A 25,950-nucleotide genomic window follows, 5' to 3' on the forward strand; every position below is an offset into this window, starting at 1 on the left:
GCGGCCGGCGCAGCCTCCCTCGCTGGGCGGCGCTGGCGGGAGGCGGCCGCCGCGTTTGGTTGTCGCGGCGGCTGAGCTGGGCTGGGCCGGCGGCGGGCGTGGGGCTGGCGGGAGCGGCTGCCCGGCGCGGTGCCCCGGCCCGGGGTGAGCATGGTGCCCTAGTGCTGGGGCTATGTCGGAGGCGGCCCGGAGCCTCCTGCAGCGCTGGGGCGCCAGCTTCAGGAAAGGCACCGACTTCGACTCCTGGGGGCAGCTGGTGGAGGCGATCGACGAGTACCAGATGTGAGTGCGGCCCTAGGGAAGGCGCGGAGGAGCGGGCGGGCGGCTCCCCGCAGTGCTCCCCTACCGCCCGGCACAGCCCCTCCGGGCAGCCCCGGACAGGGGGGGGCCGGGGCGGGGCGGGGCGGGTGGCTGTGCAGGGCCTAGGCCGCAGCCCCCCCGGCCTCGCCGCCGGTGCCGTTATGTAACGCGGGGCCGCCCCGTGAGGCGAGGCGGGACGCGGGACCCCGGCTGAGGGGAGCGGGGGCGGCCAGGACCCGCCCTGCGGGACCGAAGCCCCCTGGGTGCGGGCGATCCGGAGCGCGGGGAAGCCCCGTGGGGTCGGCCTCGGCGGGCGGGCGAACACTGGGGGTTCCCTGAGATCCGGCGGGGACCTGAGCGACGCACCTGAGAGCTGTGGGGTGAGCGCGCTCTCCGCGTGAACTGAGCGCTCAAGGCTGAAGTTCTTGTGGTGGGCGTCTGGAAAAGGTCCGAGCGTTCACCCCTAAGGTATATCAGCTAAAGAGGCGCTGTCGGAGGGGTCTTCTGCAGCTGCTCGGGGCTGGGAGTGCAGCTGCCCTGGCTCCCAGGGGAGTGCCCTTACCGGGTGGGCATTGCATCGTGAGGTGCTCATTTCCTCAGTGCTCTCCCTCAGCGGGTAGGACAGTGCACGCTCGGTTATCTGTCATTTGCTGGTGGGTTGCAGGTCGGGGGGAAGCTGTTACTACAGGCCTTGGCACAGGGATGGAAAGGCATTTCAATAACTGCCCTTACGTGGACATCCATGAGGAGTGAGTACACTGTGATCCTAACTCTGCGAGCCCCCTTGGCAGTATCAGTAGTCAGTTTCCTTCAAGGAGTTCCCCTCAGAACAGAAAGTCTCCTTCAGAGCTTGCTTTGCTGAGAAGTAAGGTCACTGAATGATTGCAGCCAGTCCAGTTGAAGAGCTTAGGCATGGTTTTCATTCCCTTTCCCTTGTGTCTGATAAGAACTGAGGTGATCTTGGTGCCTGTGCTTTATTCTGACTTCGTAGCAGTGTGATATATTTGTAAGAAAGCTTTTCTGGGTAGCAGCATTGTGAGCTGCCCTTGGAAGCTTTACCGTTGAATAGAGGAGCAGTCAGCAGATGAACTCTGTGGTTCCAGGAGGCAGAAGATCAAAGGATGACAGGGATTTCCTGGGGAGGAGCAGAACTTTTTCAGTGTGCGTATCCGCTTCTCTTAGATGTGTCAGGTGGATGAACAACAGCTTCAGTCTGTAGGATAGAAGCTACAGTTAAGGAGCATAGGGTGAGATACCAGCTTCTAGCTCTAGAGAAACATCTCATCATGGCTTTGTGCTACTTGCTGCTTTCTCAAATGGGAGTTTGATCACACTGGTGCAGCTGGCTAGATGGTGCTAGCAATTGGCCAGGTCTGTACCGACCAGTGTAGGAAGGATGGTAATAAACTATGCTGAGCTTGCTTACACTGAGAAGGATCTCTCTAAGTGATTTCAATTCAGGGGTTGAATGGCTCCTGACACAGAACACAACTACTTGCCTCTCTTGTCCAGGGGGCCTACATCTGCTCGGGCCTTTGTGCTGCTCCTGGGAGTTTGGTGCGGAGATTGACCCCTTGCTTATCCAGGTGTGTGCTCATGTGCAAGCCTTCAGCCACCAGCACCTCCTGCATTGGACATTGCTGCCTGTAGGACTTGGCCTGATCCAACTTTGCACAAGTGTCGGGTGGGACGGCAGATGTACTTATTTGGATTAGAGTGCTTTTTGTTGTTGGTTTTGTATTAGCGACAAATGCAAGGAGCGTTGTCATTGATGCTCACAGAGCTGTTAGTGCTAAGATGCTGTCTGTTGTGGGCGGTGTATTGCTGCTGTGAGTATAGGTCTTCTGAAATTGTTTTTTAAATGCTCGAGTGATATACATACACAGCTTTCTGTTTATCACTTGTGCAGTACCACTGGAAGGGGTGACCATATGTTTGGGTTCAAGCGTGTCTGTGGTTTTTGACTTTTCTCTGCCACTCTCTTCTCCCGTCACAAAGGAGGATGATGTAACTAAACTGTGTAGTTATCTTGTCCCCTTCAGTTGATTCTTTGCTGCTTAAAGCTGATAGCTGCGGTGGCTTCAATCCTTGTGTCATTTTAGTAGTGCTTATTTTTAGGAGGAGCAAAGGAACAATCGAGTTCTGCTGTTTGTTCCTTTCACAGGCTTTAGCTGTGATATCTTTTTGTGTATGTGACTGTTTTCACTCCCCCAGAAAATGACAGGCTAGTGCCCATGCACCCATGGCAAGAAGCCGAGTTCCATTAAGGGCGCAAAATTAGGAGGAGATTCCCAATGGAAGTGTGTTGAGATGTCCCCAGTGCTGTTGTTGTCTTAGGTTTTTCCCTCAACCCCTCTCTCCACTGCCTTTACAAATATATATATATATACACATATATATATATTCACAGAGAATGGCAACAATTGCACAGTTTCGAATTACACGGTTTTGCTTGTTTAATTTTCTCCTTCCTCCCTAGACGGAAATTGTAACTCTTCCCATAGATTCCCTCTAGCTTCCTTTCGCTTTCGTGAGCTGTTTGCTTGCTGTTACTTCCCAAACCCCTTGACACTGGTCTCCGTGGTGGTAATGGGTGGAGCTGCAGCTCTGCGTATGATGCTGACAGGCGCAAATGGGAACTGCTGCACCCTGGGAGCCTCAGCCACAATGTCCCCATCTCCCTCAGTGGGAGAGCGTGTGGCCACTGCCTGGGGTACCTGCTGCTCCTCTGCCTGCACCCGCTCATCCTGGCAATCAAATCCTCCATGAGAAACATAACGCTTGTATCGTAGTGGGTTCTTTTCACAGGCAGTATAATTTATGGTAGTTTAATGAAAAAACAGATAGGAAAGAGAAAAGATCAGTGCTTATAGAAGGAGCTGTTGGCTAGAAGGACCCTCATACCTGTTTTAACAAACTATAAGTAGTTTTTCCTGCATAACACATTGTCTATCTTCTGTTTTTTTTTGTTTGTTTTTATTCGGTGTGGCCTACTGTGGCTATGGAAATCTTTGTGAAAAAGGAACTGCTTGGAGCTACAGTCTGTGGCATGTTTTCTGGAGACTGTGGCAGTGGTGACGAGGTTCTGTGTTGTGTTCTCAGTGTACAATTTTCTCCCCTTCTCCTCCAGATTAGCGAGACATCTCCAAAAAGAAGCACAGTCTCAGCACAACAACTCAGAATTCACAGAAGATCAAAAGGTAAGCGTTGCTGTTGGTGTAGTCAGGGAACTTGTCTCACAGATGTTGTTTTTGTGTCTGGCAGATCTGAGCTTTATGATACCTGTTTTACTCCCTTAATATGCAATAACAGAATCAGAGCCCAGTGTGGCTGAAACTGCTACTGTCATTAGATGTGACAGATGCTCTGCTGTGTAATATTGTATGTCTGATATCTCACGTGTTGGTCAGAGTCCTTCATAATCCGGGTGTTTCTTTTTTTCTGGGTGACCTTTTGATAACTTGCTTATACATTAGCACAATTTATGTTGTGAAGCCTGAATACAAAATGTCTTGAGCTGCAGACGTCAAGGGTGTGCGTGGAGGATCTTAGCCTAACATGTAGCTCCTGACTGGGAAGGATCCTAGCTGCATACTCCTTACTAGTCTCAATGTTATTTATTGATAATCTTTCAAAATATTGAGCTGGCTTTACTCTTTCCTCCCTCCTCTCAGCTGAAAAGGCTGTTTTCTGTCTGAGAATCATATTGTTGCAATTCTATGACAGGATTTAGGAGGAATAGTTGAGGTCTAACACGCACAAGCATCTTCAGCAAAATACAAGGAAATCTGGGATGTGAGGTCTTGCCAAACTTTAGTACCTTGTTTGAAGCCACATTTTTCATAGGAATACTAAATTAAAGAACATCTGTATTTCCAGACTTGTAAATCATGAGATCTCTTGTTTGAGCAGCAGCACTGCCTGAGCAATGACATTTCCTAGCCCGGAACCCTATGTATGGTAAAAGGATGCTAGAGTAATGGGGTCTGTATTTGTAAATGTCAGTCCTGAAAACAAGCTCTGGCTGTGGAAATTGGAAATGAATGTGATCATATATTGCAAAGAAATACACCTCTACATAAAGTCTGACAGTGGTCTGTAAATGTTTTTTTTGACGTGTACCAACAAAAAAAGCAAAGAACTGGCCTTAACGTTTCTATTTCCCTTCTGTGCAGAAGAGGATAAGGCTCATGATAGTCTTAAACTGAGTCAGAATCTTGGAGAAGGGCTGGGACCACCTTTCCTGAACTGAAGGATCCTTGTTAACATTGGACAGATGTTTACTCATTCATTGCTTCTGCTCTTTATCCCTTACTAGTTTCTTTCTCCATCATTCTCAGCTATTATCATCTTTACTGTGTGTTTCTCGTCTGTGGAGACTTTTGAAAATATGGTTATTTCAGGAAAGAGAATTTGTTAGTGCCACTTCAGAGGCACCATCTCCTGAGAATGTAAGAACCATGATATGGGACTTTGCTTCCAGATGTTCCCTGAACTCTGGGGAAAGTACTTCTGTCTTGATGGTGGAAGTAAGCGAGGTCAGACATGAGGAGAAGCCTGGGAGGTTCAGCAAGTGGTGATAACTGACTTCAAATGCAAGTTGCACAGCTGCATTCATCATATACTAAGGCAATATCCTCTTAGCACTATCTATCACAAATAATGCTAGTCACAGCAAAAAATGAGTCCTGCTATCACTTTCAACAGAACTTAAGCCTCTGTATTGTTAAAATCTTTCAGTCTGACAGCTGCTTGCTCGTCTGGCGTTGCCTATTTCTGCAGGAGCTTGGCAAGTATAATCCAGTGATCATGACAAGTTACTAGCATCGGCAGTATCATTCACTCAGCATATAGGACTAGAGTTTAGCACGCTTCTGGGTTTTCAGTCAGTTGGGTTAACTAGAAGTGTATCTCCTCTCTTGCCACCTCTCAAAAATGTACATAGTTGAGCAGCTAGTGTTCCTGAAATAAGTACTGTCCTCTTTCATCTGGGGTTTGGAAAGTTACTCGTTCCCTAATTTCTTGTCTTTTCTAGGTACTATTTGTTATATAAGAGACGCTTCTTTATTTATCTGAATGCATATTTGTTTGTTTGCTTCACTTTACTTATCTGATCTCATGGGCCAGGCCATGCACAGAATTTCATAGATTAGAGAAGGCAAGTTTGTGAAGCTAATTATGATTTCCAGTTGCTTGGCCTGCCCTCGTTCAGTCTTTGTCTGGATTTACAGCTGGCTGTTTTCTAAAGGACCATAAACAGTACTGAGAATTATTATAAGATTGTTTCTTACTTGACATACCACGTGGAATAGATGGATTTCAGCAGTGATTCCTCTGTACCAAGGAAAAACTATTGGCTTTGCAACTACAAGGAAGGGACACTACTAAGTTAAAATTCTCAGCCCCAACTGTATGTATAAACTTAACATTTTTGGGTTTATTTCATGCATCACAGGTGGTGTTACAGTCCAGATGTCGCCACATCATAATTGATGGTGTGTCACTTGCTAATATAATTGTAGAATCCCATAATCTAACAAACTTGATAGATACCACCAATTTCTTTCATAGATGTAGTGTGAGCCAGTTATTATTTACCTTCTAATAAAGATATACATTTAGGTAAGAATTCAGACATTTGAATATTCACACATCTTGCCTTTTTGCTAGTGATCTGGAGTTTGTTTTGAAAGATTTTATGCATCTTCATTTGCTAGGGAAAACCAGTCGACAGAATTTGTAGTTCCCTGGGTTTTCTGTCTTACGTCTGCTGCTGCATGTAATTCTGGAGTTTCACTACTTAGGAAAGGCTCTGTCTCGACTTGCAAAACTGAGGGGGCTGGAATCCTCAGTAATGATTATGAATTTTGTTGAAAAGGACGGAGAAAGACTGTAAGCAGCAAACCCTCGTGTTTAAATCTCATTGCTCTGCAACAGTCTTAAGGAGGCTGTGCAGCAATTTTGTCACTTAGGAGCTGTGAATGTTGGCTATTAACAGCTATTGTCTGACGGGCTTACCTCACTCTTAACATCTGCATTCCGCTGTTGTCTTTTACCTCGGTTCTCTAAAATTCTATCTTCATTCATGATCAACTGCTACATTTTGCTGAGTTGATCCAGTTGGGTTTGGCCGTAATTGTCAGTTTTCCTCCAGCTACAGCTACTCACTCAGTTCTATACGCAGTAAATTTGACCTTTAAAGCTCTCTGCTAACCGCAGTTGTTGTTTCTCGTGTACCTCTTTTTACTGCAGCTTTAGAAAACCATGCTTTTTGCGCAGTGGTAACTTGCTGCAGTAAGAGCACTGTTGCACAGTCATAGCATGATTCATTAAACTAGTGGTCTCCTAACAGCGTAGACTTCTCTCTAAAGCCAAACTCTGCTCTGGCTCTATATTTATGCAAACATCTTTGACTGCTTTACAGTTAGCGCAGTCATTACTCACACAACTGCAGTGAAGAAACCTTGACTACGAGATCAACTGACTTTATTCCCTTTCTAATCACTAGTTTACATAAAATTGAATCTTAACAACTTTAAACTAGCAAAATTAATTATGACTTCAGTCTTTTTAATGAGATGCAGAATGTTTTCCCTGCTGCAAAAAGGAGTCTTTGCATGGGATAGTTGCAGCTGAAAATGATAGCAGTGTTTAGCTGCATTTTTAACTTTTGGGTTGGGTGTGGTCCCTTAAAAAAATAGTTATGAATAATGCCTGCTGGGAGCTTGCCATATTTCAATAGATTCCATATAAAACCTATTCTTTACTATTTTAAGAATCCCAAACTCTCTTCGGTTAACCTGATTCTAGAGGCACTATTGCCCTTCAGCCCCCAGGAGCCAGAGGGCACACATTTTATAGCTGTTTCTCCTGCTATGACATCTCTAGTTCAGGCAATTTTAAGAATACAGTTAAGTATCTGCAGGACTGGGAATGGTGGTGTTGCTGAGCTTCTCAGTGAGTTAACATAGGAGACAGGAGATAAACAGTGTTTCTTGAGACCTGACTTATGGTGTGGGCTTCATGCTCTGTGCGCAAAACAGTGAGAAGAGCCATGTAAAAATCCGTTCACAAGTTTTGATTCCATAGTGGAGACTGTGAGCTGGCACCCTGCAAACTCACTTGTAGCTCTTGCTCTGGTGCAGCTGGAGGATGTTTGATCTAGCGTGGAAGTGGCATGCTCTTTGCTTGGAGATTTCCTTTTCCTTGGGAATCTGTGCATTCCTTTCTTTTATCCTTTATTTCACACCTTTCTCTTCTTTGAGATTCTGCCCTTGCAAACATCTCTTTCCAGATGTTCTCTTATAAAGAGGAATTCCATATGTTGCACTGCAGCTGAAGTGTGTTCTTTCCCTAGGGAGCAGAGTTTGCTTCTGTAGCACTACCTGATCTCCTCACTCAGTCTGAATGTGTATGTAAAGCTGCAGAGCCCGTATGCAGAGTGTGGCTCTGAATGTGTTAAAACTAACTCAGGATTGCATGTGCTCCTTTCTGATTCAGAAATGCCTTTCCCCTATCTATGCTGGAGAAGCAGCTGTGAATCTCTGTAAAGTAACAATTTGTTTCAGGGTGGTAAAAGTTTGTTGACTGAACCTAGGCTGTGACTGGGACCTCTACGGAAATGATGTAATTTTAACTCTGCCGTGTTGCATGCAAATGGACCATCGAGTTGCTCTGTAATAGAATTGCCAAACAACACACTGCTGCATGTGCTGCATGTCCAAGGGAGAGCAGAGAACCGTGCTGATAAACTTGAGTTTTTCTACACTAAAACTTTTTGGTTTATCAACAAACTTGTGATTGTCAAAAACAGTAAAAATAAACTGTGCAGGTACTTCCCCTTGACATACTACACAAGTCTGAATTCCTCTTGATGTTTTTCAGCTGGTAGTAATAGAAACAGCTGTAATTACCACTCCAGCTTCTTATTTTGGGAGACATAAAAGCTTCAGTAGCGCTGTCCTAAAAGTACAACTGCTAGTGGAGGGCTGTGTTGAAGCTCTTCCTTTCTGTGTTTTAAAATCAGAATGGCAAATTACTTAGCAGTTTTGCTTGGGGATATTTTAGACAGCTGGCAGGTTTGAATCAAATCAAATCTGTTTCATGCTTCTCTCAGACTTTAAATGCGTTAGCAAATTATGGAAATTATAATAGAAAAGAATAGATTTAATCCACCTTTATACTTCATCTCCCTCCAAAACCCTCAGAAGTGGATGGACCACGATTTTTCTGTGCTGACGTTCTAGGCATCTGATGTCTGAGGAGGGCTGACTTGGTCTGCTGAGACTGTAAGCTAAAGCAACTGTAAGCATGGCTCCTTAAAGGGGCAAATTGCAGCAAACCACTCAAGTTCTCAGATGGTACAAACGTTGGTTTGTTTGGATTTCCTTTTTTTTTTTTTTTTTTTTTTGGTCTTAATTTGCAAGCTTAAGGAAAAGTAATGATGTTCTTGACATCCCTAAAACATCAGTTTGATTTTTCCTTTTTTTTTTTTTTTTTTTTGGCTCTTTCCTATCACTTCAGAATAGTTGAGTTTATAAGCAGTTTATGATGTGGTAGGCATTATGACAGTTTCTGCTAAGTGAATGACCCCCATCTGTGCTGATGAGCTGTGGAAGAGAAGTTAAATGACAGATGTTTCATTTTCATCTATTGCACTTTCAGAAAATCTTGCTTGCGTACTGAAGAGCTTTTGATGTTGGATGATCTGATACTGAGTAATAGATCTGAAATCTTTGTAACTGTTATTCGCATTATTTTTTTAATGTAAATAAGAAAATGAATTAATGTAATTTCAATACTTATTTACCCTTTTATTTTCAGAAAACCATAGCTAAAATTGCAACATGCTTGGAGCTGAGAAGTGCAGCTTTACAGGTACAGTCCTCTTTCCCGTGTGATTTCATACTTGGTGGTAGGCAGCACTAATGCTGTCTTCAGATATAGCCAAAACTTCTGGAAGCGGAATGGACAGCTCCTTGAACATATGGTTGTCCATGTGATGCCCCAGGTGGCTCCCTAAGAACCTGTAACTGTTTGTATGAGAATGTGTTATGATTTTTACAGGAATTTGATTTCAGGTTTTGTGTCTCTGGTTTCTTGCCTCATTTTCAACCTGCAGAATTTGTCTGCCTAACCTGTGTGCGAGGGTAAGGAGATCCCTGGAGTGACCCTTGCTCTAAGCTGCTCGCTTTATAAGTCATAATAGGGTGCAAGGAAGACTGTGTGTAGAGTAAGAAGTGCAGTTAGGGAGGGATGAACAGGTAAGTTTGGTAATATGAGTCATTTGATTAACTCTTTCCCAACTAAAAGCGATGACAGGGAATTTTTCATCAAGTTACTAACGGCAGCACTTCTGAATGCTTCGTGTTGGTGTAAATAGTGGAACAGCACCATTGTGCTGCCTTCAGCTCTCGGAGAGTTTCAATACAGTGAAAATTCAGTCAGTGTGGCATGCTGGAGCTGGGCTAGTGAAGTGTGAGCAGACTAGATGCTGCGCAGCAGTCAGAATTATTTGATTACCTCTTCTGTCTTTCTGTTTTGATCCTACGTGGACTGCTTGAACAGCATTGCATTTGTTATGAGTCGCAGTGATTTTGTGATAAGGGCAGGCTCTTTCCTTTCTAGGACGGTTTCATAGGTCAAATCACTTCTCAGAGCAGAAGATACAGAAATGTAATAAGCTGCTGAACTAAAGGGAAGATGTCTTGGATGAATAGTCTTCCTTGCTGTTGGTTCCTCAGCAGTAAATCCAGGGTCTCAGAACCTAGTGAGAGGGTGCTAGAGCTTCTCACCTAGCACACTTCAGAGAGCGTTTCACATGCTGCACTTTTGTTACCATTTCTTAGTGGAGAATACGGCTGTTCATGAGCGTGGTCATCTTCACCTCTTCTCCAGACACTATGGTTATAGCAGCTTTACTATCCTTCTGCAGTCTTCTTAGGTCCCTATTGACACTTGAAAGAAAACCAAGAAAATAATCAGGCCTTAAGGAAATGCTGAAACAATGGGTAATCTTAACAGATACCATGAGTGCAGTGACACAGTAGGTAAGACCTGATCCTCTACCTAAAAGGGGATGCCCATTGTCAATCCCCTTATTTGCATTGCTTTTCTTACACTAACTCTGCCACTTATGTCAGAAGGCGCTGGTTCAGCTTGCCAAACTGTGAACTAACCCAGAATAAAAAAATAAAAAAAAGTTTTCTGTTGAGTTAGTAAGTTGAATAGCCTTACTGAGAGGAGCATATGTGCTACAAGCCAGATGAGGAAGCTGTATCATCAGAGTTGGACAAGCAGATGAGAATCCCTGTGGCGAGCTATTAGGTCAGCTCAGTTTTTTTGTTAATCTCATTCTGTAATTTCTGCCAGTGTTATAGTGCTTGAAGTATGTCTCAAACTGTGTGGGCCTCTTGTTGGAGCAGCGCTTTGCAGTTTTAGAGGTGGTCTTGCTTCCGTACAACGTGACTGGCGAAGAATTAAAACAAGTCTCTCTGTCCTAATGTTCCTGTTTGTGGTGAGAATGAAAGATCAGCGAGCTGCATGAGATCTCTTTATCTTGCATTGGAACATGGGAGTCATTTTCTGTCAATAAATGAGAAGAAACATACTTTCTGCCTCATCTATGAACCTAGCCTCCTGTCAGGGAGATTTGTGGAGTTTTTTGTTTGTATTTTTAAGACATAGGTTTGAGCATGCTTGAACAAAGGGAACACCTTGCATGCTTACTTTGAAATGCGTTAGCTTTGTCTGAACGGAAGATGCATACAAGATTAATTCTCTCTTTAATTCCTAGTCCACACAATCACAGGATGAATTTAAGCTTGAGGATCTGAAGAAGTTGGAACCAAGTAAGTAGTATCTTTGTATTTTAAATGACATTGGTAATTGCAGTGGAAGATGTGACAGCAGCTCAAATACTGACTGATCACAGTATGGTTTGACAGTATTATTGTTTTTTGGCAGCTCTTCGAATATCTGTTACCACATAGACAAAAGTTGGTGTGTGTTAAAGAATGTAATGTGGATAATTTGGAAGTGTAGTAGCCCTATAATGTTTCAGGTGATGCATTATGCTTTTTTCTCAGTTAAGTAGTTCTTCGGGTACTGCTAACTTTGCACAGAATAGTAACTTAAGCTATCAGCAGTGCAGTACGTATTGAGCTGGAAAATTTGCCTGCACATAACTTATTTGAACAGAATTTCAACACTTCCTGCTTGTAGCATTGAATGTGTTTTTCTTTTGAAAATATTTAACTTGTGCTCATGGTAGCAAATCACTTGCCACTTAACCAGAGTAATGTTGTGAGACTTAACAAAGTTAAGAGTTGAAGTGAGGACACGAGTCAGTCTTTGAAGGGTTCTGCATGCTGGTTTTTTTCCCAGTTGATCCTGGGTCAGTTTTTGGTATGTCAATCCAGAGAAAAAGCTTTTTTTTGTGTAGGAATTACCTATTTATCTGCTACATATTCCTTCTGGTAACATTGGCTGCCTTATTCTGAAAGCATCTTTATGATGAGAGCTTCCATATCTGAGCGGTATCATCATGAATGCCAACATTTCTGTTACTCTTGGGGTACAGGAGGTGTGGAAGATCTGTTTTCATGATGGGGAAAAAAAAAATGGGTTTATTTTCTCTTTTCACACCTATATCATTTAGGGGGATATTGGGGATAACTGTGATGGGCAGCAGCATTGCCACTTCACAAACAAGTTACATTTCTCTGCATTATGGCTCTCTAAGTAACCAGCACAGCGTCCTACAGAAAAGGTTGTGGAAGCAGAACGTGGAACTGAGGTTCCTAAAATCTGTACCAAAATAGAGAGTCCAAATGCTTTTAAACTGTTTCCTGAAAATGGAAAGCAGAGGTATGTTACAGGACTGCTAGGTCTGTGAAGACCATGCACTCAGGAAAGGCTTTAACTCTGTGTTAAAACTGTTAGGTCTTTCTTGCTCTGCGTGCTGCATGTCTGGCCTCTGCATCCCCTGATTTGGAATTATTTCGTACAGATACTCCTGCTGTCTGCTTACAAAGTAGTTAAAGAACTGTAGTAGTTTAGGGATTGTTGATCTTAGACTCCATTAGGAAACGACCGGTGCGTGACTAGTTGATGGAAGAGGACTCGTGTTTTAATTGATCGTGCTGTTCTACAAATCAAAGGAAGTAAATACTAAAGGTTAAAGCTTCCCTTTAGATTTCTCCTTTTCTAAAAAGCCAAAATTTCAATTGCACCGCTGTTGCTTATTTTGCTCTTCCTCCGAGAACTGATTTCTAGCTGTCAAAACACTGTTCAACAGCGTGAAGCCCATTCAACCCATGCTTCGTACAAATCACTATATTAAAGCTGAGGATGAGTGTGTGGCCATCGATCTTCAAAGACACTGAGTTATTTTCCTTGGAGGAGAATGGGTGCTTCTTCAACAACAATTGAACATTGATGCTCTCGAGGTTGCTGTCTGACTTGGATTGTTCTGGTCTCTTTCTATCTGAATTGTGTCTTTGTTGTAGTTTTTGAGTGTATCTTGAATAGGGTAAATCTTCATCAGGCCAACACTAGCCATTTCATAAAATACACCACGAAGTGGTTCAATTTGTCTGTTGTCAATTTTCTCTTACATTCCACCAGAAAAGGCTAAAAAAAAAAAAACGGACAGGCAACGCAAATAAGCAGTTCCTTTGTTAGGTAAAGCAATGTTGTAAGGATGGAATGAAAGCAGCTATTAACAAAATTTAGGTTGTTTTAATTCTTTTTGCACCTGAAGCTGTTGAAATGGATGAGAAATTTTGTTTGGTTGTTGTTGTCAACAAGCAGAGCCCTTAGATTTAGGCTTTTTTTCCTGCACTGTCAGTTTCTCACTCTTCTTACTTGTTATTCTTGCATTTCACACTGAGGAAGTTGACTGGTTTTGTTTGTTAATAGGATTTGTCACTGAATCTCTTGTGCTGGGATAATGCTACCGGAGGGGCTATACATACAGATGGTTGTTTTGAGACTATGCTGTATGGAATCATTGCTCACACGCTGCAACTTGCAAATCCTTTTCTCCTGAGAGCTTATACTGGTGTTATAATCCATTGTAGAAGTGGATGGGCTGTGTACGTGTACTGGCATTTGTGTGTAGATGAGATGAAGTGGACCAGGAAATGTTCTAGCTGAAAACCAGTGGGGTTTGGTGGGTCAGTTTGGTGACCTTCTCAGGTGTGAGAGTTACCTGATGGTGTGTGGTCTGTAGATCTGCTGTTAGAACTCTGAAATTATTGACTGTTGGTGATTAGACAGAGTTGAATGCATTTTAAAAACTTCTCTGCTGTAAAAGCAAGAGATTTGGGGTTATGTTTCCAGAAGCGTTTCTGATCTAAACACCCAGCTATCACCGTTGTTACTAACATTCCCAGGATTTCAGAAAATAAACTGTCGTAGCAGGGCTAATACCAATCTGTATGTGTGTAGATGCAGCTCTGTGGCAGAAGGTTGTATCCTTACCTCTGCATTCAGGCTGTGCCAAGGTTTCAGATACTGTAAAGCTGTTCACCTCTTTCTCGTGGTGCTGGTACTGGTGGAATACTTTGTGCCCTCTAGTGATAACTGAGATTATTTACAAGAAGGCTTTTTCAGGGGATGTTCATTCACATTGGAGGAGAAACTGATTACTGGGAAGAGGGAGGAATCTCGTACATACCAAACTTGGGAAGAAGGGAGGAGAACTGCAGGGTTTTTTTGCCTCTGTTTAATGTGCACGTGATCAGTATGAGATCGTACTTCACTGAGATTTTTCTGTTTGGGGCATATTCCCTTTCTATCTCAGTACAGTGCATCTCTCCAGGAGTAGGAGAATTCTGTTCCTGAACCTGAGCTGTGCTGGAAGGCTGCCCAGTCCAGGTTCCTCATTCCCTGTTCCTGAAAGCTTTCTTCTCTTTGTAGGCCCTTTAGCGATCATGAAATGCTTGCTTATGTGCTTCTGGAAATATGTGCTTTTACTAATTAAGGTACCATTACCCCAGGGGCATGTCACTTTTCCTTACGATGCTTTTAATTGTTGCCGTGCTTATCATCCCTACCTATATGTGGTGAAGAAGTACTGCAGTCACAGTTAGCAGGTCTGAAAGCTGTAGTGACATGGCTTTCATTGGGACTGTATTCATTTTTAATGTACGAGTGTGGCATTTTTTAATTTTTTTTTTTACTGTAATCTGTGAAGTGGTAGATAGTACTTCATGGATATAGATTCTTACTGGTTTTTTTTTTTTGTTTTTTTTTCCTTCTCTGCAGTCTTAAAGAATATCCTCACTTACAATAAGGAGTTCCCCTTTGATGTTCAGCCTGTCCCACTCAGGTAAGAGAGAGAACTGCATCACTGTATGGTGTGCATCTGAGACATGAGAATTTCTTAGAGCTGCCTACTTGCTGCCATGCTTTGGGTAAGTGGGTGAAAAAAAGAGGTTTTGAAATCTCGCTTTCTAGTGACCGCTAAAATTAAAGCCCTTGCTTTTGGTAAAATCAGTAGTTGGTAGGTCCTACGTCTCTGTAGATCTCTTGGTTTTAGACTGTGCTATGTGCAGTAGGAAGCTTTCTACAGTAGTAGCTAATCAGAAAAGTGAAATGACATTGAAATATGTTGCTCCTGCTTTATACTCGGATGCTGCTGTGCAAGTTGAAAATCGGGGATGAATGATCTTGCTCACAGTCATCTTTTTCATATTTACAGGAAGATATTAGCACCAGGAGAAGAGGAACACTTGGAGTTTGAGGAGGATGATGAGGAAGGAGGAGCTGGAGCAGGGTCTCCAGACTCGTTTCCTGCTAGAGTTCCAGGTAGGAACACCAGCCTTCCATCACCTATCTACATAGCATGTGTAAGTTCTGTCTCTGAGAAGCCCTTTTCTCCACCCTGATTTTAAAAGTTTGGATGAAGAGCAACAAGCTGTATTGGAAACTCTAGTGCACAAGCTGGAAAACCACAAAGGTGTTCAGTGGACTTTTTTCTCAGCAAACTGTATCCTGTTGCAAAACAGTTGTACCCATAATCTGCAAGATGGTGCCATCTACCTCAAATAATTTCTTTGTTCTTTCTTCAAACTCAGTATTGTCATTCTGCGTGTTTTGTTAACGGTATTACGTGAAGCATTCCAAACACATCTGGGTGTAACCTGTGGCAGTGTTTGCTCCTTCAAGGAGTATCACATCTTGGTAGAGATGTGAGGAGCTATTGCTGGTTAGTTCTCTGTTGCATCATTTAGTAAGACAATAGCTTGGGCTAAAGCCAAGCTTGAGGAGAAGAGGGGTAGCTTTGTCTGTACTAGCTGAAGTCCTTGTGCACATAAAGGCGTTTTAGAAATGGATATACCTGCAGATTCTAGAGGCCTTCCTGCAACCTCAACTTTTGAGAGTTCAGCAGTAAAGGAATAAAAAGTTCCAGCAGAGGAGTTTGGGTTTTTTTTTTCTTTTCTGTAGTTTCTTTGCAGAAGAAACTAGTTCTGGAGCAGACCGGCAAACTTACTATTTCAAGAAGGAGATAATAAATAGGGAAACTAGAACTGGAATTATGTCTGAAAGAGCTGAGAAGTTTCAATATTTAGGCAGCAATAATGGTATGAGCAACTAGCTGTTGTTCAGGAATAAAATATGTTTCTGTCCTTAGGTTTGAGACCATGTGTGCTACTGAATGTGGTCCCTGCCAACTGTATTAGTGTAGATATGCATGGTCTACAGATGTTTATGCTAGGCACACAAACAGGCTATAATATATGGGGTATTATATTGCTGATGTACTGCTATCTTGATCTTTGCTATCCACTGTGATAAATCTGTTTATTAAGATGTGTTCTGTCTATTCTAAGTACAACATCTATCAGAAGATTCATTTGAGCTTCCTCTGGGTACGTGTGTGTGGTGCATATAATCTCACGTTTCTTTTGGATGGTGTAAATGTACACAATTCTAGATTTTTCTGAGAGGTTTAAGTATTCTGTTCTTTGACGTCTCCAGGTAACTAGATAGAAGTCAAGTTTAAGGAAGAGGGAGGTGCATGCTTCTGAGTTTATTTTGTCTATACCTTTCAGCACACTGGTTATTCAAGGTTTAAGCTGGGGAAAAAAGTGAGAGACACCTGAAGTAACTCACTCTTGGTGTGATGGTGAGCCAATAAGGCCATGGCTATTATTGTAGTACTCTGCAAGCCATTGGAGCTGTCTGCATACAGTGGACAAAGAGACTGCTTATGTGCTTAAGAAAGATCTTAGCTGACTATAAGAGGGTTGTGTGTACAGCTAAATGATTCCCAAAGAGTAATTCAGAAAGAATCAGAAAGAAGAGAGCTGTGGGGTATATACTTTGTTACAGAATTACTGCTCTGTAAAATGGTGCTTTTAGAGAAGTTGCTCACTCCTCCTCTTCTGACTGGCATTTTCCACTGTCGTCTACCCTGTGGCTTATCTGACTTTGCAGAAACTTTTGCAGTAAGTTAAACCTCCCCATATGTTAATCTGAGCCCCTAAGGTGGCTCTGTACAACTGGAACGCAGATCTTGTTTTCCTGTTGAATTTGGCGTTTCTTACCTCTTTGGATGTTAATTGGTTGCTCTCTCTGCGGTCAGTGAGGCTTAAGCAAATGCAGTTTGCAGCCTTTTGAGGTGAGCTTTTTAAGTGGACTTTCCATGTTGAATTAAGAGTACTTTGTATCCAGTTCTGGGCTCCTCAGTTCAAGAAAGACAGGGATCTCCTGGAGAGAGTCCAGCAGAGGGCCACAAAGATGATGGGGGGGGCCTGGAGCATCTCCTGTATGAGGAAAGGCTGAGAGACCTGGGGCTGTTCCTCCTGGAGGAGGGGAGACTGAGGGGAGATCGTAGCAATGCTTATAAATACCAAATGGGCAGGAGTCAAAGGGATGGAGCCAGGCTCTTTTTGGTGGTCCCCAGTGACAGAACGGGGCAAAGGGCACGGACTGGAACACAGGAAGTTCCATACAAACACGACAAAAAACTCTAGTTTGAGAGTGCCAGAGCCCTGGAACAGGCTTCCCAGAGTGGTTGTGGAGTCTCCTCCGGAGATGCTCACAACCTGCTTGGAGGCTTTTCTGTGCAACTTGTTGTAGGGAACCTGCTTTAGCAGGAGGGCTGGACCAGATGATCTCCAGAGGTCTGTTCCAACCACTGTGATTCTTTGGTTCTGTAACTGTGTTGCTCTCTGCTTCAGTATGCCTTTAATCCATAGTGCATAATTGTATCGTCTAACTGTCTTGTCTTCTACATGCATGGCTTCATCGTTACCACATTGCACCATTCATCTAACCCAGGAGCCAATGAAGGTATGATAACATTTTAGTTCGTACTGTTATTTCTCTAATCATGGTCATGTAACTGTGATGTTCATCATTCAGCTCTCTTAATTTCAAAGCTCAAAGTACAATTGTGGGGTAACGGTCACGTTACTAGGCATTGGCGTGTTAATCTTCATTTCCCTTCAGTGCCAGAAAAAGAGAAAGTCCTATTTGGTGACATGTGTTATGTAGCTCTCTGGAAGTCTTCATGTGCTAATAAAGATGTGGTGACTTGCAATGTAGCCAAAGGTAGGAGTAACTAGATTTTTCTTTCGTGGAATACACGTTTGAAGGGGAGATCTTACGTTAGAAGTACTCATGTAGTTATACTTCTGGGCTGGATGAAGATGATCTGACCAATGACTTGCTGCCTCTTAACAGCAAAGGTTTCTTGTGTGCCTTTCTCCTGGTAACACTACCTTTGTTCCAGTGCTGTGCTGGCAGCAGTTTCTTCTGTGATCTCTCTCTGTTTGTGAACCCAGCACGAGACCTGTCGCCTTGTCTCTGAAGTGGGTACTGGGGCTGGAGACACTGGGCCCCCCTGTCCTGGTGGCAGTGAGCCTTTAGGTTGCCTCACTTCTGATGTGCAGCTGTGGGAGAACACTAAGAATGCATTTGTAGATGCTCTCTTCTGTCTCCAAGAAGGACTCCCTTCACTTGTGTTGGAAACAGCTGATACTTTTGTTGTGAAAAGCCTCAAGAAGAGCCTGATAAAGGTTCATGGGCCCAAGCTATAGCACCGCAATGGCCAGCCCTAGTGAAGTTATACCTTAGGCTACTGCCAGATAATGGCCCCAATGTGAAGTGACTACGGTGAAAGACCTGCCTGGGTGAGTGTGGCTTGTATGGGACAGGTTGGTCAGCTGCTTTAGCCTGTCCGTAGTGTGACTGGTCCTTTAGCTGAGGCAGTAGTGAGACTGTGTTCCTTAGGGCCCATCTGTCTACTGTTCTCTTACCTACTAGAAGTGAGCTCAACTTTCCTGTTTGTTGCAATTCTGCGATTTCATACATTCTGGAAATGATTTTTCAAGAACAGAAAAACTTTTCTAAAGCCAGAATGTTTATACTAAGTCCTGGGGTCTGATATATCTCATAGGTGATTTTTGTGTGGTAGGTATCCTGTCATTTAGAGAGGGATAGGGAAAGCGAAGTTACAGTTGTTCCTGGCTCTTGGTAATGCATACTGCTTTTAGGAGACAACTGAAAGATGGCAGAGCAGAGTTTTGTGCCCAAGAGAAGAAAGGTTTTGATCTACATTCCTTTAGATTGAAATAAAAACTCTGGCTTCAAACATCTCTTCAGGGGTAACAGCAAAATGAGCTTGAATGTGTATGCTTCTTGATAGAAATGGCTGCTCTCTAATCAATTCAATTTAAGCATTCTTTATGTTATGATCAGAAGCCCATCCCATTTCTTCAGAAGTGTGGGTTGGATTCTGCCGTGATATCTTGTCAAGTGTAAGATGTCTGGGACGTGGCTCCACCAAGACAGGAAGGCACAGATACGTACTGTCACACAGGTGTGAATTCAGGCCTTGCTGATCCTTGCCCTCCTGGAAGAGGGGCTGGATGTGGGAATGCCCATGAAATCTCTCTGTAGTTCTGCAGCAGAATACACTGTCCCCTCTTTTAAAGCTAGTCCCTCCAGTATGACAAAAACGCCTCAGTTCTCCAACTCTTCAAGCAGATCAAGGGAAAAAAAGGATCAGGGAAAACCCAGACAGAACTTGCCAAAGGAAATTATTACTTTATTAAGATCTCAAGCCTTGGAAGAACATTTTTTTAAAATTAGAAAATCAAAACTTTAATTCAGACTTGCTCATGAGTCTGAGTGTTTTCTGCCTTTGTGCTTATTCACCTAATACTGGAGACAGACTTGAAGCCTGACGGTTTTCTTTCAAATCAGCATGAAGAAACCTACCTCGATGTTGGTTACAGAGTCTCACAGATTTGACCGAGTTTGGACGATTTGGGTTTCTTCTTTGGATGCATTGCCTTCCTCAGCTCTGCAAGGATTTACCTACGTTGTGGTCACACACTGCGGACAAAATTTACCCGATCCTGAACTTTCTTGATGCAGAGCTAGGAACTCCTTCCTTAACACTTGGATTTAAGTACAGATCCATAGAACTCAGAAAATTAAGAATCTCTCTTCTGGTTCCCTTGCATCCAGTGGGATTTGCAACAATGCCATTTTCCTCCTTGTTTTCCCAGCGTAAGTGTTCAGCACGAAGCCAAGTCATGCTCAGTGGGGTGGGTGCTCCTGATTAAGTGTCTGAACTTCCTGCAGCTGCAGATTGAATCCAGCTTCCCAAATTTAATCCTTAAAAACTATATAAATGGAATTCCACGCATGAGTTACTCTGCATGAGAGCAAGAAAGAACACTTGAAACAAAGCTCTTCTCTGTTCTTAAGACATCAGGGGTTTTTTATGAATTCATTTGACTTGAAGCAATCCTGGATTTTTTGGTGTGTGGACTGCGAAATCTGTCAAATTATGTGTGCCTGTGCATACATTCCTGTAGTGCCGTGTGCTGTTGGGTTAAGAGTCGTTTGGTTTGGAGCTCCCACTGGAGAACATCCTCCTCCGTGAGAGGTGTTGGGGTGAGCGTGGCCTCTGCTGTAAGGTGACTCAGAGGGTTAACAATGTGCTTTACTCTTTTCAGGTACTCTATTACCCAGATTGCCATCTGAACCCGGGATGACATTACTCACCATCAACATAGAGAAAATTGGTCTGAAAGATGCTGGGCAGTGCATTGATCCTTACATCACAGTCAGTGTAAAGGGTAATGATTTCTGTTCCTGGCTCCTCATTTCCAGTTTGGAGAAAGTATGTGTTTCCTGAAAGTTGTGTTGATTTTTATTTTCTGTCTGCGGGGAATAGCATTTGTTCTTAAGTGTATTTTCTGTTGCAGACTTAAGGCTTCTGCTTCTTCAAGGGTGGGAAAAATCTGTATTTAGAAGGTACTGGGAGACAAATCAGTGCATGAGAAATGCCCCTCTGTGCGCTGAGGGCTGCTGTCCCCCAACTGCAAGCTGAGTAGCAGTGACTTGGCAGGCTGTTCTTATCTATTTCAGCTTCTTTAGCTGACTCTTAAGTGCAAGTGCTTGGATTCCTTGTACTCCCCAACGCTTACTGGTCTCTGGGCTTTCTGGAGACAGCAAACCACAGCTCAGTGGCTCCATTCTTGCCTTATCATTAAACCAGTTATTTTCTGTAAAACAGAGATCTTCTTACCAAGGTTTAAGCTTTAGAGGAGTGGATTTGAAGTTGGGAAGGAAAGACTGAAAGTGAAACAAAGTAGAGAATATGTTTTAGCCTTGGCACTGAAATATTTCAGCTGAAGTCTGATGGACTAACTGACCCCTCTTGGTGAGTTTATGTGAGTCTGAAAGAATCAGTGCCTCTGTCAGCTGCAGATAGGCAGTTTTAGATGACAACATGGTTGATGGCTTATGCTTGGGAGCGAGATTTTTGGTAGAGTCTCTCTTTTTCAGAGTCTCATTAGCGGGACCACCTGCCTCTCCCCCCTTCCCCATCTGTTAGCAGGAAGACACTGTAGTCAGAATTGCTTACCTTTAACCTACCCTGCGTGACTTCTGCTTGTCTTTACAATCATTGGAATTAAACGATTATTCTCTGTCTGATAAAAGCTGGTGGCTGAGCCAAAGGCCTCTGCTCAGCTGTGGTAGTGACCATGTGTTTGCCCTCTTTAGATGTGCTATTAGATTCCGAAGGTAGCGCTGAAATACTTGTTAGATGCGTGGTCAGGCTGCTTCGTCTCCTGGATGAGTTCTTTGGCAGATGCAACGGGCGCAGCATTGAATCCCAGCTGAATCCCAGAATGTTCTCAAAATCCAGCAAGGGAAAACGCACGCTGCATCTGGGCAGCCAAGCAGGGACCAGCAGGCAGCACCTCTCCCATTCTCATGTTATTTCTTTCTCGCAGATTTGAATGGAATAGATCTGACTCCTGTGCAAGATACTCCTGTGGCTTTGAGGAAAGAGGACACGTATGTCCATTTTAATGTGGACATTGAGATTCAGAAACATGTTGAAAAACTAACAAAAGGTATGTAGTAGCGGGTAGCAGAAATGGCACTGGGGAGCTTGAAAATGTAGACTCTGGGTTGCACCTGATCTAATAAACAGGCTGAGCCTGAGCTGCTGCTGCAGAGCTGAAGTTCCAGATGAAGATTATGAAAAGATCTTTGCATCGGGTCTTTTTCAAACTGGCCATTGTGATGACTTGAAGGCAGGGAAGGAATGAACGAAATCAAATAAATTGCAGCAGTCTTGCTCTGCTGCACACGTATTGTGCTTCTTCGCCACCTTCCCAGTGGACCGTTCCCTAGAAATGAATCACGGAGTGAAGAGTACAAGCTCTTGTGAGTGTGATGGGCATTGTAAGAACATGGTGTCTCCTTTAAATAAATTACAGAAGTGTTGGAGATAACTCCATCCAGTGTGTGCAGAGCATCTTAATGGCAGATAAATTTTCTGATGAGTGTTGGCCGTAATTGCTAACCTTTTTCTTACACCATTTTCCACTCTAGGTGCAGCTATTTTCTTTGAATTCAAACACTACAAGCCTAAGAAAAGGTTTACTAGCACCAAGTGCTTTGCTTTCATGGAGATGGATGAAATTAAACCTGGGGCAATTGTTATAGAACTGTAAGTCACTGCCAATTACGGATGACAATGACAGAGGAAATGAACTATACTTCGGTTAGAATGTGTAGCTTGTATCATGGAAGGCTTAATGACTGATTTAAAAAATGAATGATCGTGAACTCCCATGATCTCCTGGTTACAGGACTTCTGTAAGGGAAACCCAAAACTGATTTGAAATTTATTTTTACGAGCATTTCAAAGCTTTGTTAGGTGGCTGGTAGTGCTTTTTGTTTGATTGCTTTGTTTTTTTTCTTTGTCTACTTTGAGTAGATCGGCCTGTTGCTCTGCAGTGGTTATGATGTGCGTTGTAACGCTGCAGTGTGGGTGACAGTCTATTGAGTGAAGGGTTTTGAGGTTTGGTTTTTTTACTTCAGGAAGAAAGTGAACCGTGCAGTTCTCTACTCTTCTGTAGGAGGACTGCTGAACTTATTCTGCGCTAGCTGGAGCGCTTTGAGTTTGTTCCTGTTAATCCATCAATTATTGTTCCAGTCAGTCCTATCTGTTGTATTTAAAAGATTATGGTAATAGGATCTGGACAGGACAAGCTTTCTAGTATGCTTTCATCTTCCTCATAGCCATTAGCACTTGCATTAACTCACTTTCTTGTGGTTACAGGTACAAAAAACCCACTGACTTTAAAAGGAAGAAATTGCAACTGTTGACCAAGAAACCACTTTACCTTCACCTCCATCAAACATTGCACAAGGAATGACCCTATTTGTGAGACTTCTGTGAACTGAACCACAAGTCATGGTAGCTGTGTGTAGTAGCCTTAGGCTTCGAAGGGCAGGAAAATGACTGTATTCATGCCAGTAGGTCAAACGGGACCATCACATACTGCACAGCACTACTTCAGGGTCAGAGGCAAGCCTACCATCCGAGTGCAAAATCTTTCAGTACCTTCCAGATGCAGGTTTTTCTGCGAGCCCTGAAATATTTTGACCGCTTTTCCTAATTTTGCTGTTCATCACTTTTATCTTAACCGTTATTATCCTTTTGCCTCAAACTTCACCGAAGGTCGGAGACCGCCCTTTTGCCAGACCTGTAGCAATAAAGATGTGGCAGGCCTACTAACCTGTTTACACTTGCTGTGCTATTGTAGTTCCTCTCATCTGCATTTCAGAGTCCTCTGTAGCAGGCTGGATGGCAGAAGAGCAGGAGGAAGAGAAAGTGGAGTAGGAAGGAGCTTGAGCTGCTGCAAGTGATGGTGGAGTGAGGGGGAGGAGGATGGGTCAAGTGAGCTGGCTGCAGAAGAGCTCCTCGGCCAGCTGTTGTGCTTCGCTGGGCCGGGAGGAGGACGACTGCAGATGAGAAAACTGAACTATGATTTGAACAGCAGAATCTTAGTTCTTAGCCTTGCCTGATCCACTCTTACCAAGTTTTGGATGCAGTCTGTATCACAGTCCTTTACATCACAGTTACTCCCTAGAGCTGATTTGTCTGTATCTTGTCACAGAATGATTTGCAAAGATGGGTGGGGGAAGGAGAGAGGCTTTCTTTGAGGCTTGCAAGGTCCTCACAGCAGTGGCTACTTCTCCATTCCAGCGGTGACAGGACGGGCCCCTCAGCGTTCAGCAGCCAATTTTCCAGAGCTTTTGTTGAAGTAGATCTGGCTTAGTAGGTTGGACCCCCCTCTTACAAGAAACTGCTGTTCTTATGGAAACTGATTGTATGCAGTTTTCTGCATATTTTGTGCAAGTCTGGAAACTTACTCCAAAAATTACCTTTTTATGTAAGTAGATAGGATTATCATTTATTTTCTATATTTTTGATTCGGTGTGTGATAAGCTGCAGGACATTGGCTTATTATGACACACTTGCATTCACCTTTTGAGCTAATAAAGGGACAGAAGTAGACCCCAGTCAAATCTTTCATATATTTAATACAATACTTTAATGTTTGATATACTTCTTGCGTATCTAACTAGTGCCTAACTACTCTGCTATGCTAACAAAAGACCCAGCTCCCCAGCTAGTGTCAAACACGAGGTTTATTTCGAACACTCCAGGTGCAGGTGCCTCACCAGTTTCCTTTCTGTGTCCTGTAGCCCCGAGATGTTGCAGTATGCTTTGCAAGGGTGTTACTTTTCCTTGTCTGTCTAGAGACAGCTGTTCAACATGTTTTGCGTTCCCATATTGATGAGGATAAGAAGCTAGTTGTGAATGTGCTGATTTTTCTCACCTTCCCTCTGTTCTGGCTCAAGTAGGGATACATTTTCCTAGGTTTTCCTCACAGAATAACTGGTTAGCTCTTATTACAGAAGCCAGCAACACTTCAGATTCTACCAATAGCTGGAGGTTGCTGTTTTTTCTTAAGGGAAAAAAAAGTGCAATTGAATTTTCCTGTTTACGGGTCTTGGCAACACTGCAATGGTATTACACCGTGCTAGCATCTGAATATCAAGCCCTGGAAAAGAAAGATCTCCCCATGAATTGCAGAATACCTCTGAATGAAGCATTCTAACTACCACACAAAAGTAGGGTACCCAAGTTCTGTTTTTTTCTTTTTTAAATCCTTCAAATTCTGCTAAAGGATAGGGCAGAGGCATTAGTTTAACTTCTGTGGCTGCAAATAAATCTGAGCTAGGGCAATAGCTGGGTCAATTCCCAACAGTCCTTTCCGGCTCCGCTCTCTTCCTGGCCTAGAAAGCTGGAGCTCCAAGCCTCCGTGTCTCGCTGCGCAGGCACCGGCTCTGGCTGTGGCCCTGCCCTCCCCTTGCTTCTGGCGTCATTCAGCGCCCGGTCAAAGCACTGCGGTGAGTTCTGTGTTTCTCCTGTGATTGACGACACACTCCCCTCCTCCCGGCGCTCCCAGAAGATGCTTCCCTCCGCCTTTACGTCGTGTTAACGCTCACCGGGTGAGGAAGGGAAGAGACGTTCAACATCACAAAGCTTGGTCCTGGGAAGAGCCTGACTTCTAAAGATTTGTCACGTGTATGTAATTAGCCGCTATTCACACTGATCGTACGTTCTCACTTTGAATTCCAGACCCCTTTGTTTCAGCTCCCTACCTTGACTGCTCTCCAGCTTGTAGATGTCTGTATTAACTCCAGTTATACCAAATGTCGACTTTGAAGTGTTTTTGTTAAATACACAAGTAGAGCTTTGTATTTAACTAATTGTGAATTAATGGCTGTAGGGTGTGAAATACCATTTTTGAAGTTGTTTTTTTTTTTTCTGTGAACTGTCTTTCATGGAAAGGACTACTACCCCTCACACCACGAGCTCCTCCTTGTATTATTTTATGCTTTAGTGATGTTCTTGTCCTTCGTCTTAAATCTGAAGCTTAATACTTGTACTGTAAGACTGTGTAACACCTACGTGGCAAGTTTAATGGCTGCTTGTACTCTGGCAGTAAAGCTGTAATGGCCTTCATTAGATTTTTATTATTCCTGGTTTTCCCTATTTTTTTTTTTACCTTGCTAAGAAGTACTTCTGTGCAGAGCGCTGTTAAAAGCCTAGAGCGTGGGCCTGCTGTGCCTCATACTGCAACGTCCTCGTGGTGTTCAAGTGTGACATTCGTGGACTTCTTTGAACATCTCTAAGCGTAAGGTATGTTTTTAAAGCTGTCCAGTGTTCTGCGCGTATAAACTGATTTAAAGCAATACCCTTTAATATGGTTTACATAAAACCACTTTGCTTTAGTGAAAAGTAGA

At 43.4% G+C, this 25,950-nt stretch overlaps 1 protein-coding gene across 2 annotated transcripts; it reads left to right on the plus strand.

Annotated features, from left to right (window-relative positions):
- On the plus strand, nt 38-25,683 carry AIDA (axin interactor, dorsalization associated). 2 transcript variants are annotated; one of them, XM_021391713.1, is made up of 11 exons: nt 38-282; nt 3,431-3,500; nt 9,124-9,177; nt 11,096-11,150; nt 14,572-14,635; nt 15,008-15,114; nt 17,593-17,604; nt 20,283-20,405; nt 21,570-21,692; nt 22,177-22,294; nt 22,910-25,683. In XM_021391713.1, the coding sequence occupies exons 1-11, from the start codon at nt 173-175 to the stop codon at nt 23,004-23,006; spliced, it is 933 nt and encodes a 310-aa protein (XP_021247388.1). In that variant the 5' UTR covers nt 38-172; the 3' UTR covers nt 23,007-25,683. The 2 variants fall into 2 exon arrangements, with proteins under 2 accessions (XP_021247388.1, XP_021247389.1); XM_021391714.1 differs by lacking the exon at nt 17,593-17,604.

This window comes from Numida meleagris, chromosome 3 (genome assembly GCF_002078875.1).
Source record: "Numida meleagris isolate 19003 breed g44 Domestic line chromosome 3, NumMel1.0, whole genome shotgun sequence".
NCBI classification, from domain to species: domain Eukaryota; kingdom Metazoa; phylum Chordata; class Aves; order Galliformes; family Numididae; genus Numida; species Numida meleagris.

Coding starts and splice junctions, on each gene's coding strand:
- AIDA (XM_021391713.1), top strand. CDS start 173: ATGTCGGAGGCGGCCCGGAGCCTCCTGCAGCGCTGGGGCGCCAGCTTC. Junction 283..3,430: donor GCGATCGACGAGTACCAGAT/GTGAGTGCGGCC, acceptor CTTCTCCTCCAG/ATTAGCGAGACATCTCCAAA. Junction 21,693..22,176: donor TGTTGAAAAACTAACAAAAG/GTATGTAGTAGC, acceptor TTTCCACTCTAG/GTGCAGCTATTTTCTTTGAA.